The sequence below is a fragment of the Brachyistius frenatus genome, unplaced genomic scaffold (genome assembly GCF_029030835.1).
Source record: "Brachyistius frenatus isolate BFR_SWC_R1_liver_20210118 unplaced genomic scaffold, ASM2903083v1 Contig_132, whole genome shotgun sequence".
Classification (NCBI taxonomy): Eukaryota; Metazoa; Chordata; class Actinopteri; family Embiotocidae; genus Brachyistius; species Brachyistius frenatus.
The window spans coordinates 573,359-593,589 of record NW_027210731.1 but is presented as its reverse complement, the minus strand read 5'-3'; the positions used below and the strand labels follow the sequence as shown (position 1 = coordinate 593,589).

The 20,231-nt window shown below is 40.8% G+C and overlaps 1 protein-coding gene across 1 annotated transcript; it reads left to right on the top strand.

The window, feature by feature from the left end:
* Positions 1–5,150: 5,150 nt before the first annotated feature.
* Positions 5,151–19,479, top strand: cxcl12b (chemokine (C-X-C motif) ligand 12b (stromal cell-derived factor 1)). Its single transcript, XM_069714622.1, has 4 exons — positions 5,151–5,336; positions 7,891–8,008; positions 14,203–14,286; positions 16,358–19,479. Exons 1-4 carry the CDS (start codon positions 5,270–5,272, stop codon positions 16,395–16,397), a joined length of 309 nt encoding a protein of 102 aa, XP_069570723.1. The 5' UTR covers positions 5,151–5,269; the 3' UTR covers positions 16,398–19,479.
* Positions 19,480–20,231: the final 752 nt, after the last annotated feature.

Sequence of the window (20,231 nt, the reverse complement as noted above, 5' to 3'; positions counted from 1 at the left end):
GTGTGCGTGTGCGTGTGCGTGTGTGTGTGAACATGTTTTTATGTCCAAGTGTGGAACTGAACCTGAATGCGCACCAACCCATAGGGAAAAAAAAAATCTGGTTAAATTTAGGACAAGGTGTGTGTGTGTGTGTGTGTGTGTGTGTGTGTGTGTGTGTGTGTGTGTGTGTGTGTGTGTGTGTGTGTGTGTGTGTGTGTGTGTGTGTGTGTGTGTGTGTGTGTGTGTGTGTGTGTGTGTGTGTGTGTGCGCGTGTGTGTGTGAGAGAGAGTGAGTTCCCCCTGAGGTGCCAGCTGTTGAGGCTCAAGTAAAAAAAAAAAGAAAAGCGGGCCAACTGATAACAAGGACCCCCCCCCAAATAACACATCACACACCCATCCCCCTCTTTTACCGCTCCCACCCCCAAACACACACACCTTACCCCCCCCCAAACCCCTCCCCATTTCATCCTGTTTACAAAACTCGCAGCTTTACATCACCACCATAAACACACACCGATGCAACACACACACATACATATCCAATATATATTCAACTTTCTTCCCTCTCAGGGAGAAACCCAAATCCAATCCAGAGTCATGAGACTGTAAATCTTTTATATACCGTAAACTGGCTAACACACATAGGACTGTTTTTTACTCAACACTTAGCCTTATTACCATCCAGCAGACGATATACTTGGTGCTCTTGAGAATTTCTTCACATGTTGATTAATGCGTGTTTACATGGCACATTTCGAGGCCCTCGTACAGCCCCGGCTGTGATGTTGAACTACTGTTTATCTAAGCCCGGCGGAGGGAAACCTTTCATCTGCTCTGCCACCATAAAATAAAACTCAGCACCAGACCGAAGCTGCTGGACAAACACAATAAACCCCGAACCACAAAGCAATCTTCTCACATGGACCCCGACAGCAGAGTCCGGATCTGCCGTCGCACGGGAGATTACGGCAAGGATTAGTCTGTGTTTATTTGGCTTCATTTTTACACGGAATGGCATAAAAGACATTAATGATGTATTTGTGTGGGCTTGTTTTAAGTGCGATGACACAACTGGTGATGAAAGATGATTAATGAGGTGGACCGAGCTCCATATAAACTCTCTTGTTTTTATGGCCGGAAAAATGTGACTGGATATGCATGTTATCATATTTTGTTTTAATTTACTAGAGAGAGAGAGAGAGAGAGAGAGAGAGAGAGAGAGAGAGAGAGAGATTTTAAGCTGTGTTTTATTTCTGTTTGAATATTTTTCTGTTACTTTCTAATCAGCCAGTCTCACATCCTGTTGAGATCCAGGCTTACAATAATTAAACACATTTATGGTGAAAAAGAAGATGTTTATTGTACCTCATTATCTTTATTTGGGCAATTGCTTCATTTCGAAAGGATGGTGTGTGGTGTGGTGTGGTGTGGTGTGGTGTGGTGTGTGTGTGTGTGTGCGCGTGCGTGTGTGTGTGTGTGTGTGTGTGTGTGTGGACCTGATGCAGACCATCCACCCACACCAAACACTCATCTGCTCTCCATCACTTCCCTCATCACGGCAGTCATTTGTGCAAGCTCGTCTATCAGGGCTGGTCCAGAACAAAGACCTGGCAGCTCTGCTGCCTGTAACCCTATACAGGCACATGAAACACTGACCTTTGACCCCACGTGTGATACAAGTGACAGTGCTGTCCCGCAGGTCATCGGCAAACGTGCCGAGCGCATTCCCGGCCTGCGCTGCAGCAGGGCTCCTGCGGCGTGTTCGCACTCGAGCGGCCAAAACACATCTGACATTTGTTTTTGTGACTCGGTAAATACAAGCGTCGGTGCTGCGACGATGAGACGGACAAGGTTTTATGCAGTTTGAGGGTTTACCTGAGATAATTTGTAAATGTTAGTGTTTGCTCGAAACATGATACGGACTTATTTTGCGTCGGCATTATAGAAACAAAATAACAAAATTGTTACACCCTGCATGGATTCTATGAATTTGTAGGAAAACCAAACATGCATGTTGGAGATGCAGAGGGCACAAGTGAGCTGAGCTTTACTGTGACGGACTGTGTTTAATCAAATTAGACCTTAGAAACCCGCATCATCTATTCTATGGAGGTAAATGGAATTTGGTTTGAGGTGTTGTGAAAAATTACATTTGAATACTTTATAAGCGAAGAATGTTCTGTTAAATTTTGAGCAATAGATTTTTTTTTTTTCCCTACATGCAATAAATTCGTTTTTGCATTTCACAGCCTTTTCTACTTTTTTGTCACTGGCATTATTTTCTGATGAAATATGAACGTTGATTTTCAAAAAGCCTGGATTCAAGAGAACAAATCATTTCTCCACTCTTAATAAGTAAAAAAGTAAATTACGATTATCATTCTGTAAATCGTCCAGATTAACCAGGCCCTTGTTTCTAAAAATCATTGTTGCTGATGATTTATATATACTTTTTTTTAAATGTTTCAATAGTGTAAACACGCACTCAAAGAAAGCCGAGTTTTTTATTTTAGGATAGCAGCAAAAATCCCTGAGGCAGGTATTTCAAACTCAATTTTCTATAATTTAGTAAGGGTAGAACATCCACACAAATATAACACAGAACATCTGTCTTCATGACTGTAAACTAGGAACTGGATTGATTTTGTGTTGCCACTTGCTTGGGTCATAAAAATGCATTGTTTGCGTAAAAAAAAAAAAAAAAAAGACCAAGTAAATTCCTCAGAAGTAATTATATGTTTGTCTCTTCACAGCTCAGTTACATCTCCCTGCTGTTAATGGCACTTCTATTGAATGACACTCTGGCTAATAGTAAACACCCTCTCAGGTTTACAGCTTCCAGCAGGCCTCAGACCTGCGAGCCCTCTCTCAGCACGCCGCCTGTGAAGGCCTGTAAACTGCAGGGGAGGGATTTCAGTGCATGAACTGACAAGCAGTCCCTTAGCAGTGTATGGTTTTATTACTGGTGGTGATGGTGGTGGAGGTAGAGGGCTGCATGTGGGAGGGTGGGGGTTTGAATCACCCAGGTTGAATCGCCCCCCAACTGCGCCGGCAGAAACGGCGTCAAGTTCTGGCATGACGACCGGTTTCAGTTTACCAGCTGCTGGATTCAATGCAGCAGAACGAAGGGGGAAGGAGACAGAAACATGCATACTCGCATGCATGTCTGCAGACACACACTCGTGCACGTACGGACATGTACACGCATGCATTCGATACCAGCTGCGCAGCAGCACCCACACATCTGCGTCGCCGTAACGCATTTCTCGATTTGTTCCAGACGAAGCTGGAAGTTCTCCATCAGTTAAAACGAAGTGCTTTGTTTGAGGACTCGCATCTGTCTCTTCGAGCTTCTTCCGACTCGTTGCAGCATCGTTTCCGTCTGCGCCGAGTGTTTGTTTCATATCAAATTGAAGCGGGTGGTCACGCACGGTGTGGCTTTGAGATGAATCAAATCGTTGACCTGCAGGTGTTTAAATAACCTACAATTATAATTTGGTAATATATATAATTTGTAAGTCACATTTTAGGTTTTTATATGGAAAAGAAATGAAGTGAGAGCTTTGCTGACTTTGTTTTGTAGATCAGAAAACGATTCAGAATGGAAAATACTGAACTGGAGAACTACTATTGTCCCAAATTGTTTTTATTTTTTACTTTCCCTTCTTTTTTTTTAATCGAATGAAAAATTCTAAAATAAAAATCTGCTTCTATATATTATTGTACGGTGGAAGTGCTTTCAACTTCTAATGATTGATTATTAGTTTACAGCTGACAGTTATCTTACTGTTATTTTACAGTTCCTTCACAGAATCAGACCTACATTTTTCAGCAACTTGTAACAGAACATTTTCCATTTTAAGAAAATCACTGGTGCAACACGTCTCTTCAGACTTCAACTTCCTCTCTTGTTTTATATGTTGTCACTTCATGTATGAGTATAAAAGAAGCAAAAACAATGTTTCTCATATTATAAAACGTCTACGCTGCAAATATTTGTTCCTCGACTTCCTTTTGAAATCGATCTTAAATAAACTGTTAAACTGTGAAAAATCCATTAAGTCTGTATCATCTATGATTTGCCCTGCAGAAGCCTCACTCCCAAACCTAATTTTAAATCATCTTTTGGCCATTACAAAAAGCCTGCAAATTCACATTTTTATTCAGCCCAGCTTTTCTCCCCTTTTTTTTTTTTTCCCAAATTAATGGTACAAATGTGAGGTCTAAATGGTCCTTTAATGATTTCATCACAGAGCAGACAATGAAAGTCCTGTGGAGCCCAATAAAGACATGAACCAGGCGTCATGGATGGGAGCCCAGCCAGAAGACAGGGAGTCAACAAGTGAGAAAACGGGAAAGAGAGACGCAGCTAAAGTGGAGAACACACAGAGAGAGAGAGAGAGAGAGAGAGCAGTGTGTGTCCCAGGAAATAATAACATGACACTCAACTGAATTATACAACAATAAAAGTGCAACAGCAGGAAGCTCTGCCTCTGACAATAGACTGAGGGACTGCTGGTGGGACATAGTGGAAACTGTACATTGTACTCTGTGTGTGTGTGTGTGTGTGTGTGTGTGTGTGTGTGTGTGTGTGTGTGTGTGTGTGTGTGTGTGTGTGTGTGTGTGTGTGTGTGTGTGTGTGTGTGTGTGTGTGTGAGGGATGTGTGTGTGTGTGTGTGTGTGTGTGTGTGTGTGTGTGTGTGTGTGTGTGTGTGTGTGTGTGTGTGTGTGTGTGTGTGTGTGTGTGTGTGCACGTGTGTGCGTGTGTGTAAGATGGCAAGAAGATGCTGAGAGAGTACACCCAAAAATGTAGGAGGAGGAAAGAAAAGGAGAAGAAAGAGGATGAACTCAACATCATGAAGTGATACTGAGGGAGAAAGTGACTGAAAAATGAGAAGAAGAAAAAACAAAAGAGTGAGAGAGAAAGAATAGTTTCTCTCAGACTTTCTCCTCCGCTCCCAGCCAACACATTTACAAATCGAGGAAGTCTCCACCAACTCGCCACTGCTCCCCCCCCCCCCATCCCTTCCCTCCCTCCTTCCTCTCTCCTCCTCTCCTTTCATGCTGTGACCCCCACCACCTCCTCCCTCCCTCCTGAGAAAGTGGGACTCCCTCTCCCTGCTCTCACTCTCTCTCTCACTCGCTCTCTCACTCCCATCTGAAGATTTAACACTGCAGAGCGGAGCTGGCAGCCACAGTCGAGCCCTGGATTGTAACAGAGGAAGGAAGAAAGAGAGAGCGAGAGAGAGAGCGAGAGAGAAGCCCTCCTGCAGCCTGTTAGCCCACCAACCATGGATGTCAAACTGCTGGCACTGATGTCTCTGCTGGCCGTGGCCACACATGTACCAGCCTCCACCGGTGAGTCCAGGAGAGGGATGGGAGACTCCGGGGGGGCACTTTTAAATGGTGTAGAGGGATTTGATCTGTTTTTTGAAGGTTTTGATTGAGGAAATTTGACCAAATAAGCTGTTTTGATGTCTGAGTGCCTAAGCTTCTGAGATGTGGCCTTTTTTTTATTTGTTATTCGCTATATAGGAACTTGCATTTTTCTGGTTTCAGTCTAGATCAGAAAACCAGCTAGAGTGCCTAAATTCAAAGAAAAAGAGTGTCTTAAGTTCTTCGTCCTTACCAAAGCCTGAGTTTTAACATGGTAAGTAGTTCTTTGTCATGTTTTATTGCCCTACATTTTAAAGGGTTTTATGGTTAATCAGTTTCATTTGTTACAGACAAGAAAGACTCTTTTTGACAAATGACTGTTAAACTCCAGCTCTCCAATATCCTGTTTTTTTTCTATTTTGACAGATTCTCACACATGGATTATATTAAGTGAGACTATTCCGTTACTGCAAATCTGAAACTATTTTGAGAATGAATCAATTGCTTAAGGCTTTTTACAAATAAGAAGTGTCAAAGTTTTGCTCTCGTTAAGGAGATTTTTTTGCTCGAGTATCTTTGAGTTTTTAACAGTTTGGATTTGTGAATTTATCAAAATGATTGCGTGAGAAAATACTGGCCTTCAATGAAAAGACATGTTTATTCAATGAAAGACACCGATAGCAGAAGTTGTAGCTAGAGAAAATATTGACAAATCAAAAATCAACAAAAGCAGCTTTTTGTAACATTTTTAAATGAGAAGTATATCGGGTTTTCCAGTGACTGTTTAATATTTTGCCCTAAAATCTTGTACCCGCAGTGGCATGCCTCCTCCACAGTGACCCCGCATTAATCTCCCACGTTAACCTTAGCAGGGGACGAGACAGGGTGTTGAGTCGGCTGGCCTGCCCTATGCTAAGCTTGTTGTTTCAACCCCAGTTAGAGTCCTGATTGCATTTTAAAGAGTAAGGTCTAAATGTGTGTATTTGTGTTTTTGCTTTGTTTTCTTATAATTAGTTTCTAATTAGGGATAATCAATGCGGCGGGGATAGCAGTAGTGCTTCTGGCCCTGGTGCTGCATAATGATCCCTTAGTTTGCATGAGAAAAGACCTTGAATGGGTGTGAATCATTAGGCCAATATTACTGAGGATTTGGCCATTTGTGGCACAACATTTGGTGTCTCTTTCTAAACATGCATGTCAATGGGAATACGTTGAGCCCTGGAGGAAAGGTCTGTTACTTACACCTGATTTCAAGTCATTAGGGTGTTTATCTGCGCAGGAAAAGGCTGACACAAAGAAGGAGTTTTTGCAATTTTGCGTTCTGTGATATTTTATAATTTCTTAAAACACATTGCAGGTTCAGTGTTGCATTTTTCGCGTCAAAGCTGTTAGTCTGGTCTCTTAATTCCGTTACATTTTATTGCAGGTTATTCCTTTTCATCTTTTCACTGATGTTTTACAGCCATCATCATTTCTTTCACTTTAAAAAGGCAGATTAGTACAAAAGTATTGGAGGGTATTAGTGTGAAACTGGGGTCCTCGGGGCCCCCACAAGCTTCCGTGGAGGCACAGGGGTGATTTGTAATCATTTTAAGAATGTACTCGAGGTGATTTCCACAGAGGCTGTTGATGCCGTCTGAGCTGGAGAGGGCTCTTTCATAAAAGAGGCGAATATTGAAAATTGAATGCTGAGGACCCTTCTCCTTCAGAGTGGCCCGGCTGAATGCTCCAGGAGTGAAAAGCTAAAATTCTGCTTGTGTTTGAGAGAGAGAGAGAGAGAAAGAGTGGTCAGAAAGGGCTAATCTCTTTTTAATGAACATGTTGTTCATAGAAATAGCAGGTAAACTCAGACATTCCCATGCTTTGTAAAGATGTGTTACAGTCGATTAAACAGGCTTTTAATCAAACCTCAATTGAATTAGAAGCTACTGTGTTTGAATTTGGATTGTAATTGAAGTTGATGTAAATATTTAAAACCTCACCGGAACTGAAATGACCCCCTTTTTTTTTTTTTTTTGTATTAATAAGCAATGAAATGGCTGGAAGTGTTTGAAAGAAAATTTAGCCACAGTTGCATTTCAGTCATTTTATCTACTTCAACCTTGAGAAAACAATTCGTTTGCTTTCTCAAGTAAACAATATCATCTTTCTTGAATTCTCAGTTCTGCCACATTTGACTGATCTATAAAGTGGGACATAAGATCTGGATGTTAACCTGTTCTCTTGCTCTCAAACTAATATAAAGTGAAGCAGATACAGCTTTGTCTGTCTGGAGTTTGGTTCTTCAAACCATAAAATGAACCAAAGATTTTTTTTTTCTCCAAACTTTATAGAACCTTTAAGACCTTCTTTGTTGCCCCGTTTGAGACATCTGTTTAGCAGTAAGAGCACCGAGAGCCACGAGCTGATCAGCTGAAGTATTACTTAGTTTTCCGTAATGTTGCATAATAGGACCAATCAATACTTTAACATTTTTTTTTTAAAAGTTGACGTTTTCTTGTCCTAATGCTACTCTGTCCTCATTGTGTGTTTGCAGCCAAGCCCATCAGTCTGGTTGAGCGGTGCTGGTGTCGCTCCACTCTCAACACGGTTCCCCAGCGCTCCATCAAAGAGCTCAAGTTTCTCCACACGCCCAACTGCCCCTTCCAAGTCATGTAAGTAAATGAGTCTGTAATTACAGAGGGGGGGAAGGGGGGGATTAACGTGGAAGAAATGTGTTTCCTGGTGTAATTGTCTCGTGGTTGTTTCAACGATTCTGTCATTCATGTGGCTTCTTTAAGTTGATCCTTTTAGATTTCAGCCGAATGTTTGCAGGTGGATTTTACTGACCGTGTTAATTGGAAGCATCAGTGCTGCTTTTATTAGTTGAAGTCAAGCTTCTAAAACCTGCAGTCCTTGATGTGTCGAGAGATGGTTGCTTTTCAGAGGTAAAGGGTTAAAGCAGATAGTCCAACTCGCTACCAAATCAGTTTTACACATTTTAAATACATTTTCACCGGGTCCTCATGTAGGCCATAAAATAATTCACGTTCAGTGCCCCAATATGATGCCCACTATAAGCAGGACTGCAGAGCTTAGCGTTGAGATGAGTTGCAATCTATTAATCCGGAGCAGCAGTAATTGAGCGTGACCATTTTGACAGTAATTCCACGCTATAGTGGTGCTGAGTATTTTATTGACTAAAACAAAATTCAGCTGATCTGATCACGTTTGACGTGTTGGCCGTTGTTGCTCTTGCGAGTGAGTGTTCAAACCTTCTTGACAGTAACATGCAGAGGACAAATGACTTTAATGGGAGTTAGGTGCAGAGAAAGAATATAATAAGTGGTGATGTGACAAATGATAAAGGTTAAACATGCAAAATGTTGATAGATTTACCGAGTTGACAGAAATCGTGAAATATTGCACCAAAAATTACTTCAACATTGATCATGTACAGCTGCCCTGACTTAAACTTCTCAATAAACCGGTATATGATTAGATACTGTGTATGCTGATAAGTTATTATAGCAGCACACTGACACACACACACACACACACACACACACACACACACACACACACACACACACACACACACACACACACACACACACACACACACACACACATCAATAACAGAAGATTTATGGACAGTTGATATCAATCAGTTGTCAGTTTCTCTCCATGAATTGTTAAGGAGAGCTTCTGAACCATTGCTAGGTTAGGTTAGGTTAGGTTAGGTTAGGTTAGGTAGTTACTTTATTAATCCCCGAGGGGAAATTTTTTAAACCATGCGTAAACCTGTGCACCCTGCTGTTGGTTTCATTGCACTTTTTTCCGTGCAAAAACAAGACACCATGGGTAGTGTCAATAGCGTTTCTTGTCTAAGTCAACAGCCTTTCTATTTGGATATAAATCAAATAGATTGTTGATGTGCGACTATGTGTGAGGTATGGTGTTAATGTCCGTCTACTCTTCCCTGATTGAAAGTGCTGAGTTTAAAACAACACTCAAAGAGGAAAGCGGTAACAGCCAGAGCTCGAGGGGACCATTCATGTTTTGCAAAGGAAGCAATAATTAAGGGTCAAAGTGATTACCTTTGTATTCCTGCCGACCCCTGTGTCCCTTATCTACTCTTTTTTTTCCCGCCTGAAATTGCCGGCAACATTGAGTATATTGTCATTGGTCTGGAACACATTAACTAAAAAGCCTCATTCATTTGTCGGCTATGGAAAACTGCAGAAGCCATACAGCCAAAGGGCTTAAAGGCTATGGAGCTTTTACCAACAAAAAGGAAGAGGGGGCGGCTGGTGGCTGTTAGGAGGGGTGACCGAATGGCAAAAGGTCAAAGAGGACAGGCAGCGCTCTGGCTGAGCTACAAACTCTCTCTAACCTCCCTCCAGAAAACTGTCAGAGGAGTCAAGAAGTCATTGAGACGAGGAGCCTGCAGAGCGCTGCTCCCATATCTCTATTGAGGCAGATGAAAGAAAGCCAGTAACACTACACCCACCCACCCCACTCCCCTCCAAACTCCCTGTGTCCCACCGTGAGCCCTCATCCCACCTACCCTCCCACACTCATCCCATCCCAGCATGCTGTTGGTATTAACCTGCTGTGAAGTAATTACTACCTGCTGCCTGTGGAACTCCGGCCCTCAAATTCCAGCCAAGTCAATTAGGGTTTAGGCTCTCTGTTGGTCATCCAGACAAGCAGACAGATAAACAGGATGGAGGGAGACATATCAAAACAGCAGACAGCTTCCGAGCGGATGAGCTGGCAAACCCCCTAATATAATAAAAAAAAAAAAAAAAAAGGAGGGGTAACGAGGGGGGCATCCCTGGAGGATAAGCAAGCACAGATCCAGTTACGGAGCCGTTTGGCCTCCTGACTCGCACGTTCGTTTGAGGGATTCGATGCTTAGATTGATGCTCCTGAACAACTCTTTAAGGTTCACGAAGGCCATTTGCTCATTTGCTCGTGTGTGTGCATCGAAATGGGGTGAGGAATAGGGGAGGTGGCGTACTAAAGGGGGCAGCTGGGGTGGAGGAGCGTGTGTGTGAGGGGGGGTGCACCAAAGTGAATCAGAAGAGGGGAGCGGTTTGAGGCGCAGAGGAATGTGTTTAATTTACAGAGTCGTGTGATAGAGATGGAGGGAGGCGAGAGGGGAGCAGCGAGTCGCGACACCTCCGAGTTGTTAACTCTCATACACGACCTTTTGCCACGGAGGCGTGATATCCACATGTTCGGAGGGAAAAGGACCCCACTGCCTGCCGCCTGCCTACCGCCCGCCCGCCCGCCCGTCCTCTCTCCTCCGTCCCTCCCTCCTCCCCCCGGTCACCCAGATCTGAAACTCGGCCAGCAGCGTCTAAAAAAAGAGCAAATCCTCTCCTAAATATGTGGCTCAGTTGTACATCAACAGGCCAGACATTACAAGAAGACACTCTCTGTGCCTGCTGAGGTCCCCTGCAGGTCTGGCTGTATCCTGATGAGTAAATACAATTCATCAGATGAGTGGAAATATTATCTGTGATGATACAAACTATATTTTCAAATATGGAGACAAACATTTTTTTTTTTTTGCTGGTTTAGAAAACAGAATCACATTTTCGAAAGAAAAGTGTAAAAACATTTTTTTTTAAACATTCCCAGATGTATTTTAGGCAGCAAAAAAAACTTAACTTAGAGAATCAAATGTCAGGTGTATATTTTGATTTCTAGTACTTTAAAGTAAGCTGTCAGGCTCTGGCTTGTCTTAAGTAAATGTTAAATATTTGAAAAGACAATGACAAAAACGTGGTGAAATGTGACTAGTATGAATTAAAAGGAAATGTTTGTGTAAAATTATACTTTTTTTCAAATACAATCCAATCAAAGGTTTCCTCCTGTAAATAACCCAAGTTCCACCATAAATTACATTTTAATGCACCTTTAAATCACGACTAGGAGTCTTTGATTTCTTCTGCTATCAGGCTACTAAACGCTGACAGTGGGCATTTTAAATGACTGACTTGTATTGACTACAACTTACTTTTATCTATAACTATATCTTAACTTAATTTTAGATCATACTGCTCCTTTCCTTGTAACAATCTATGCATGTTGATCTGTTGCCTCCGACATGTGACGATATTACTTTGCCTGTGAGTTTCAAAGTTGTCTGTATGGACTGGGTATGATGTACATGAATTGAACTTTTTGGGATCCATAGTTCCTGTTGTCTGAATCTGAATCTAAATAATCTAAAGAGAGAAAGTGAGAGAGATGTTAAAGCTATATCCACAGCATTCTTTACTTTAACCTGAAAAAAAAAAAAAAAACCTGTTGATAAGCTTGTTTTTTCACCTTCCCAAAAAGAACGGTAGAAAATAATAATGGCCGCAAGTATGGCGAAAAACGCACCTTTTGATTTATACCATAATTCAGGCGACCACTATCGTTAAGTTGTACCTCACGTCAAACCAGTCTGATCAAACCGCTTTCCCGGGTACGATGCTTATGTGCGACTATGTACGAGGATGTTTGGTGTGCCGCGGAGAGACAGCTTTACAAGCCGACCAGTGAAGTGTGATCCGTGATGAGAGCCTCTCTCCCAGCTGTCCCTGAGTGGAAACAGAGACCTGTGATTTTTCACCGCCGGCCGCACGGTGACAGCCTGTTACATCCAGTAATCCTCTGGTTTTCAGCTCGGACGTGTTGTAGGATGTGCGGAGATCTTCAGAGTTTATCTGAGGGGATTTTGAGCTCAGCCTTCATGAACCACACCAGACGATAAATTGACATATTGCGCTCATTTCAGCTCCGAGGTCCTGATTTATTTAACAAGAGTTGGACCATAGTTAGAGCGGACATTTCTATTCCATGCTGTAACGAGCATTAAGAAAGGAATTTATGTTAAATGTTTTTGTAGGAAATACAGGTTATCTGACGTTAGATTAGCAGCTCCACTGTGATTTGATAGCTTGTTAGAAGTACTAATCCTCTGGTTTTAACAGGGATGTGTTGTAAGATGTTCGGGGGATTGCCAAGATTTTCTTGAGCTGTTGTTGAAATGGGCTTTCATGAAAAATAAAACACGAGTTTGATTTACTGGCCAGAAATAAAATCTACCTAGTTCTTAATCTCCAAGCATCTTCGGAGGATCTCTTCAACTTAAAAATCATATCGTACCTGTAAAACCCAGTTTATTAGACTGTTGTTAGACAATTGAACAAGTAGTTATCACACATCTGTCCAATATATTTGTGCTAGTAGGCTCCTACTGAACCTCCTAGTTGGCCCCATTAACAGCACAATATGACTGTTGGACAGCACCAGCGACAACAATGATAAACACGTTTGTTCTGACTTATGCTCCATTTTAAATGGGGTTGTGATTGCTGGGAAGAGTTCATACGAACACCTCCCTCTCGTGGTGTGAACAACATCGGAACATTCTGAAAGTTCAGAGTTCATGAGTTGTGACGTGTTTGCTAACGTATTAGGAAATGGTCTGAGGCCATGTAACTTTATTTTTTTTATTTAATACGTCTGAGGAAATGTATTCTTGCAATTTCTTTATCCCTCGCCTTCTCTCAGTCATTATGCCTTTGCCACTGTGGTTTCCAGAGTTCTCATGACTCGTCCATATGAACGCTCAGCCGACGGCGTAAACCATGAGCCCAGTTCCATTTGAAGGCAGCAACAGTCACAGTGTGGTCAGATTTAGGCATCGCTATTATGTCACGTAATTTACGTGCATCAAATACACTAACACTTATACACTACACTTTGTTATCACACAGGACACAAACAGTGATGTCCTGGGTGAAAGGCTTGTATCTGATCCATCCGACTGACTCTGATCTACAACATTCAAGGACTTTGTCACTCTTTATGCACTTTTGCTGCCGTCATAATTACTCAGACACTGCAGGTACAAATGAATGTAACCATCTGTCCTGTAGGTGCAGGTCGTCCAGTCTGAGCATTGGCTCAATACAATAAATGAGTGATAACACACTGAATCTACCAGTAGACAGGCCCGTATGTTTGGGACAGATGTGTGATGATAAACTCCGATTCAGTAGTCTGATAGCAGTGAAATCCGGCGCTCTCGGAAATATTATGACCTTTATGTTGAAAGTATAAATACTTGTGTCCTCAGAGTTTTAACAGACCATCCAGGTGGTTTGAGTGTTAAGGTTTGAAGAATTTGTTGCGTCTTACTTGGTTTTCCAGATGTCAGTAGGAACTAGAACGAAATTTGTAAGGTTCAAAAACTCTCCAACATTTGATACGACTAAAGAACTACAACTACATCAATGATTTTCACAGTGTGCATCTCGCAGAATAATAATGAACTTGATTTCTCTTTTGATAGGTAGTTATTATGGAAAACATGCACAACAACAAGCACTGTTCCCAAAAACAAGAGAACCAGTGAAGGAACTTGGATGAGCTTCATTGAGGATACGTTAATTAAAATGCCAGTCATGTTTCGTTGAGGTTACTGAGAGGTCTTGTTTCAATTTAGTTGACCGCACAGCCAATAAAGTAGAACTATATCTCGACTGTACACTATCACCGGATGTGGAGCTACAAAAAAGGCCCAGAGGTGAAAATATCCTCCCGTTACATGTCCCTGAATCCGATTTATTACGCGAGGTTGGGTTACACTCAAACATTTTGCTTCCTCTTTGTCTCTGCTGCTCCGGCTTCATGTGAACATTAATTTACTGTTAAGTGTCGAAATTGTGGAGGCAAATGTAAACCCGCATTTTAAAATGGAATAAATCACATCAAATAATCAATGTATTAACCTCCAGTTTTGAAAGTTGGGATACTTTGCAGAAATTCTTCAATTCTTTTATCGTCTTTTCTTCCACAGTGCTAAGCTGAAGAGCAACAGAGAAGTGTGCATCAATCCAGAGACCAAGTGGCTGCAGCAGTACTTAAAGAACGCCATTAACAAGTAAGGAAAAAAACTCCCCCTCTCTCAGGGAATGGCATCAGCCACTAACAAAGACAGAAATGAAATACGGCGCTCTTCTCCTCTGAAAGAAGAAATAAACCACCGTTAAAAATGGCCATTTTTCAGGTTTCCTGCTGACAGGTACTCTCACATACTGTTGATGTAAGCAGCTGAATTATTATCTGTGAAATAATGAGCATCAAGTGAGAATAGATATAAATCCACCACTGGTATGTAAGCATGTCTGCGATCTCAGCAAAGACTACAGGAAAAACTAAACGCGATGTCCAGAATTGTTACCCTCTCGGCTCACACACAGTAATGTATACGTGTTGAGTTTATTTATTAAATTATTCACAAAAGGACATTTTCTACATAAATATCACCACTAATTGCACATCAGCAGCAGAGTCGTCCCGGTTGATGAACGGCATTGTGGGAATAAAGTATCCATAGGCTGAGCTGCGGTAGCTCCTTCAGTTTTTAATGAGCTATGCAGTCTAAATATGTCTTCCTCATAAATTTTGTTCCCAACATGTCTGGTGGTGATTATCCCAAGGCTGCATGTCGTCTCCTTAAAACACCATGAACACTTTAAGTGCACAATGTGAAAACAAACAGTAAAGAAATATCTGAGGAGTTGAGACATTGTTTGTTATTTTAGCAAAGGACTTGTGTAAATCCTGTTGTACATTTTTTTTTAAATGTAATCCTAAAAATGTCAGATGTCAGAGTTCATTGAAGCCGTCGTGTAGCACAGCAGCAAACAGCCCATCAGACACATTAAACACTTCGATATTCGGCCTACTGTACGTGTCTCAGGGAACGTTGAGAGTCGAGTGCACGTCGTAACTTTTAAGCCAAACATGTCCAGAGTGTCAGCTGAAAAATATTTTAAGCTTTTCCGCTGACCTTTCTGAGCCGATAAAAGAGGCTTTACATACAGTGCAGCAACAAATGGGAAAACTGACCAAAACTGCACACAAGCGTTCGGCGTGAGAACTTTGTTAAGTGTACTTTTATTTAGCAAGTTGTCAAAAATCAGAGGCATTAATAAGCAGAGAAACTTTAAAGTCTGTGTTACAAGAGTGGTGTTTAGGAACAAGAAAAATGGCCAACAAAATATGAAGTGTTGCGACAGCACGAAAGCAAACCTATAAGAGCGGCGCATTTCTGAGCATGTGTATAAATCTGTATGTGTTTTTGCCCTCAAATAAAATGATTTCTACTCCTTTTAAACTTTGGTTCACGCAGGGAGGCTTTTCTGGAGAATAGCTGCTCTTTGTCAAGAGTCACATTTTTATGTTCAGTTACACAGAACTTGCATTCACATGCCGATGTTCACCTCTTTATACTGTTTGCCAACACCTGAGGCCCCCGAACACGACCGCCAGCTTGTTCTTTTCACCGGTGCCTCGCTGCACATTCATATCCTCCGTTAGAAAAGATGAATTTCACGTGAATAAGGTCAGATGATGAAACTGGATAACGAGAGACAATATTGTTGCAGAAGTTCCCAAATATAACGCTCGCCTTTATGGCCGTTTCGGTGTGTCGGTCAACATTTCTGTTCTCCTGACAAAAACTCTTTATACCTGCAGAGTGTAACTTTTGTCTGTCCCTTCTGCCAGTGAGAGCAACAACAAAAAACACTGACATGGGATTATGTCATAGGCTCTGCTGCAGTGTCCTCCGCCGCTACTGTTGTGGCTGTAAAGTTGTTTTAAACGTCACGACTCCAGCGAAATACAGATGAATTTATCTGGAGTTGATATTGGCTTAATCAGCATTGTGTGAACTCATTTAACGAGGATTTGAATGTAACGGTTCTTAAATTATATTTAAAAGTCCCATAATATAAGTTTAACCTGAGTCCAGTTAACCATATTTCTAGCAATGTCATTAATGCTATATTTAATACGTTTTAGAGGGAAATGTGTATAAATACTTGCATTAAAAAAAACAAATTCAATTTTGTTTCCCCATCTGGTGCAGCCAATGAAAAGAAATGCTCACCTGATGAAACGAAGCTGTTTCCAGTCTCACAATATCCCTTTCGATCTCTCTCCAGGGTGAAGAAATCCAGAAGACGCAACAACAAGAAGAACTAAAACGCAAGGGGAAGACACGCGTGTCATCGAGCCTGCCATTCCCAGGTCGAACCTCTATACCTCCCCGTCACTGCTATGGATGTATGCAAACACGCTGTATGTACCTGTCCACCTGTCCGGACCGCTTGCAGAACCAGCAGCTTCACCGCCAAACCGTGCCGTCCACTGCGCCACCTCCGGCCGCTGTGGACGTGCGAGCAGTCACCTCCAACTATCCAAGTGCAATTACACGTTGGAATGACGGGACGCAAGTTGATGTCAAATATATGTGTTGAGTGCTGAGTGACTGGCATGAGAGAGAATGTGTGTTTGAATGTGGTGTACATGAACTAACTCCGTTTGTGTGCCTGTTTGTCGTATTTTCTTGCCTCACACCGCTACAAGGAAACAATTTCAGCTTTCCGTCTCATGCAAGGCTTTGTGGGTAATGCCGCCCTCATGACAAGATAAATGTTAAATACAAGCAGTTTTCAAGGAGGAAGTACAGTTGGGACTTTGTTGCCGGGTCCTGCCCTGATATGTCAATTGTAGTTTGGTAACCTGAAGAAGAGTTTAACTCGACAGCGCCAAAGGAAATTGATCATGTCCATGTGATTTTTACTCAATATTATACTTAATGGACATACTATTAAACTAATACTTTGGGATGTGGGTTTTGAAGACATAAATACAAAAAGATACTTCTGATTTGAAGTTGAAGTGGCATTATTTGATTGGACAGACACAGGATCTGGCCAATGGAGTTAACCATCCACAAGCAGTGACTAAGCAGGACAGACCACGCTACCACAAGTCTGGCTTCCTCTTTGAGCTTGTTGCAGGAACAAAAACAGACAGGAAGCTCATGCAAACTGCAAGGAAACAAGCACTGATTACTTATGGTGCTATATATTCAGTATAAAGGGGCCAGAGCCATGGACATAACTGTATTTCACTGTTTATTTTATGCAAGATTTAAGACGGGATGTGGCGACCTCTATAGAACAGCATCTTAAATGAAATGCCATTTTGTATTTACTATTCACTAAAATGTTTGAAGAGCTGTTGATGGAGTCTCGAGTAAAAATGAAATGGAAAGCTGGTGTTAGTAGATATTAAGGCCATACTGTACTTTTTAAGGATATATAAAAAATAAAACACTTATAAAGACAGCTTTTTTTTTGTTGATTGAACATATCGGTAAACGGAGACCAAATATTTATTCCGTAAAACATGCAACGTTAAGAAACGTATAAACCTCAAAAGCATCACTTTCTATTTCCTTTATTGTTAGGTAAAGGAGGTGTTATATTATAATTTAGAACAGTTTATACTTTATCAAAAAGGTGACTTAGTATGATGACAGAGAAACCGATCTGCAGTATTTTTATACCAACACCTGTCCTTGGTAGGAATCAAAAGCTACTAATGATAAATGTCACAAAGGGAATGTTCACGGTGGCAACAAGAAAGTTTTTGATTATACGTTTTTATAAATATATTTGAGCCACTTTATTATCGGATGTGTCTTTTTTTTGTATGTAATTGTTTTATTTTTATATTATGTATAATCTTACTAAATGCTTTTTAATGCAATGTACAGGAGGCAGGAGATACTAAATGAAGGCTGTTCCATAAAGTGCTAAAAACAGTGTTAAACTTCATTTTTAAAAGATTCATGCAATGTTTCACTTGTACGTAATCATTTGTTTGCCAGTATGCAACATAATCCTTTTCCAAACGATTTTTTTAACAATTTGGAAAAATACTGAATGTTCTCCTGGTTTCATGTTCTCTACATATTGTTTCCCTATCGGCTGGTCTCAGATGTAACGAGGGTGAACTGAATAAATTCTGTTTAAGTCCAACATGCAGTGATTGAAAACAAAAGCCAATGTCATCGTGTTACACGAGTCGGGAAACTATCCAGCTCAGCCCACCAGTTACCCCCATCTAACGCTTGATTTGATTTTCTTTTTTTTTTTAATAGTTTTATTTAGGTTGATGTATGATGTGCTAACAAAGCCACTGAGCCAAAACAGAACAAAACATTTAAGCAACCAGCATGTGCTTTCAATCTGGACACTCACAGCATCCCACAGACTTCCTCCTCAGTTTCACTCAACTGCTGCCATGCTGCCAAATTTGGCTTATTTTTCCCCACTAAAATTTTTATAGCAATATAGTTGTGGTCATTGTTAAAGTCTTTGTTTTATAGCCATTTTACTGACTAAGTGCTTATTAGTGATATTATTATCAGTTTGCAGCTAATGGTGCAACGATTCTGTACCTGTAATTCAATCTCCCATTAATGCGATAGAAGTAAATGGCCATTTATTTTATATGTTACTAATCTGTGTAAACACATCACTAAACGAGCTAAAATTGGTCCATTTTCCAAACAGACCGATATGCAAAGATAAATGTCTAATTCCATTCATTGTGAAAGTTCATTGCAAAAGCCCCATCCATGATAAGTTTACTAACTTCATTTAGAAAGAAGATTGTGTCATTCAGTAAAGTTCAAACTTTCACATGTGTAATGTAATGATTCAATAACAGGAAAAAGACATTGTATTACCTGTTGTAAAAGTATTAACAGCACATATGTCCCTCATGATTTATGTTAATACGATTTATGTAATGTAATAAGTCATTAGTTCTATTGAATAGACTTTGAGTGCTGTTACATATAGGGGTAGTCCTCTGGTCCCTGCTCAAACATTTAACCCTTGCTGTATCAGAGCCACTCATTGAACTGTTGCTACAGAGAATATTTAGTGTGGTTAAACTGTGTCAGACACTATTATCATTTTGCAAATATAGAGCTTTTGAAGAGAGTGTGTATTGTAAATGTGTATTATTTAGACCAAATACACATTCAGGTTCACATAAACTTGCAATTAATGTGTTAATGAATTCAAAGTGTGTTTTACTTTGGACCCGAAGACTGTGAAATAACTTTTCTTTTGAGGCAGCTTCTGACCTATTTTTCCACATACATAAGATGTATTCTCTGTATTTTCACTGTTTGTAAACAAAGAGGCAGTATTTTAGCTATGATATCCCTTGCCCATTTTTCAATAAAGTCATATGAACTTGAGATCGGTTTTATGTCTGTATTTTATCTGACAAAATCTAATATCTATTTTTAAATGTGTGATTTTAAGGCAGGTTGAGAAGCAAAGGCAAACTTTACCCAGAAGAAGTGGGTGGAATAAAAAAAAAAAAAAAGATCAGGCAGGAGAACACAATACAGAAAACACGGAGGAGGCAGACACCAATTTTGCAAAGCAACTGACAGGAGACCAGCAATCTGGGAAACCTGCAGCTAAAGCCCAGATAGATTTACTATGTGGCAGCTGAGCAGTGGCAGACTGAGAGTAGATATACGGAGTGGGCTGATTAGCAGAGTGGCTGCAGGTGAGATCGGTGAGGGAGTGATACAAGGAAAAAAACGGAAAGATTGAAGACCAAAACTGACAATATCTTGTATATTTAAAGCTACATTATGTCTTTTCTGACCAGTTTAGGGCAGCACATTTTTTTTTTATAAAAATCTACAGAAACACCCAACTGATTTATCAAAGCTTTACAGCTAATCTGTCAGCAAACAAATGCCTTTAATTAAGTGATATTTAAACATCCAGCAGCCATACGACCATCTCCTGAGCGAAGTATACCTCCCTAGAAACTCAGTTATCTTCTTTTGTCACTGATTTGATCTTCCAGCTCCTGAGAAAAGTATCCAGGTCCTTAAGTTGTTAGATGATGTTTGACTTTCTTCACCAGTCACTACTTTACTTTATTTTGGCGCTTTGCATTCAGTTTGTCTGTAAGCGGTTTTGTTTTCCA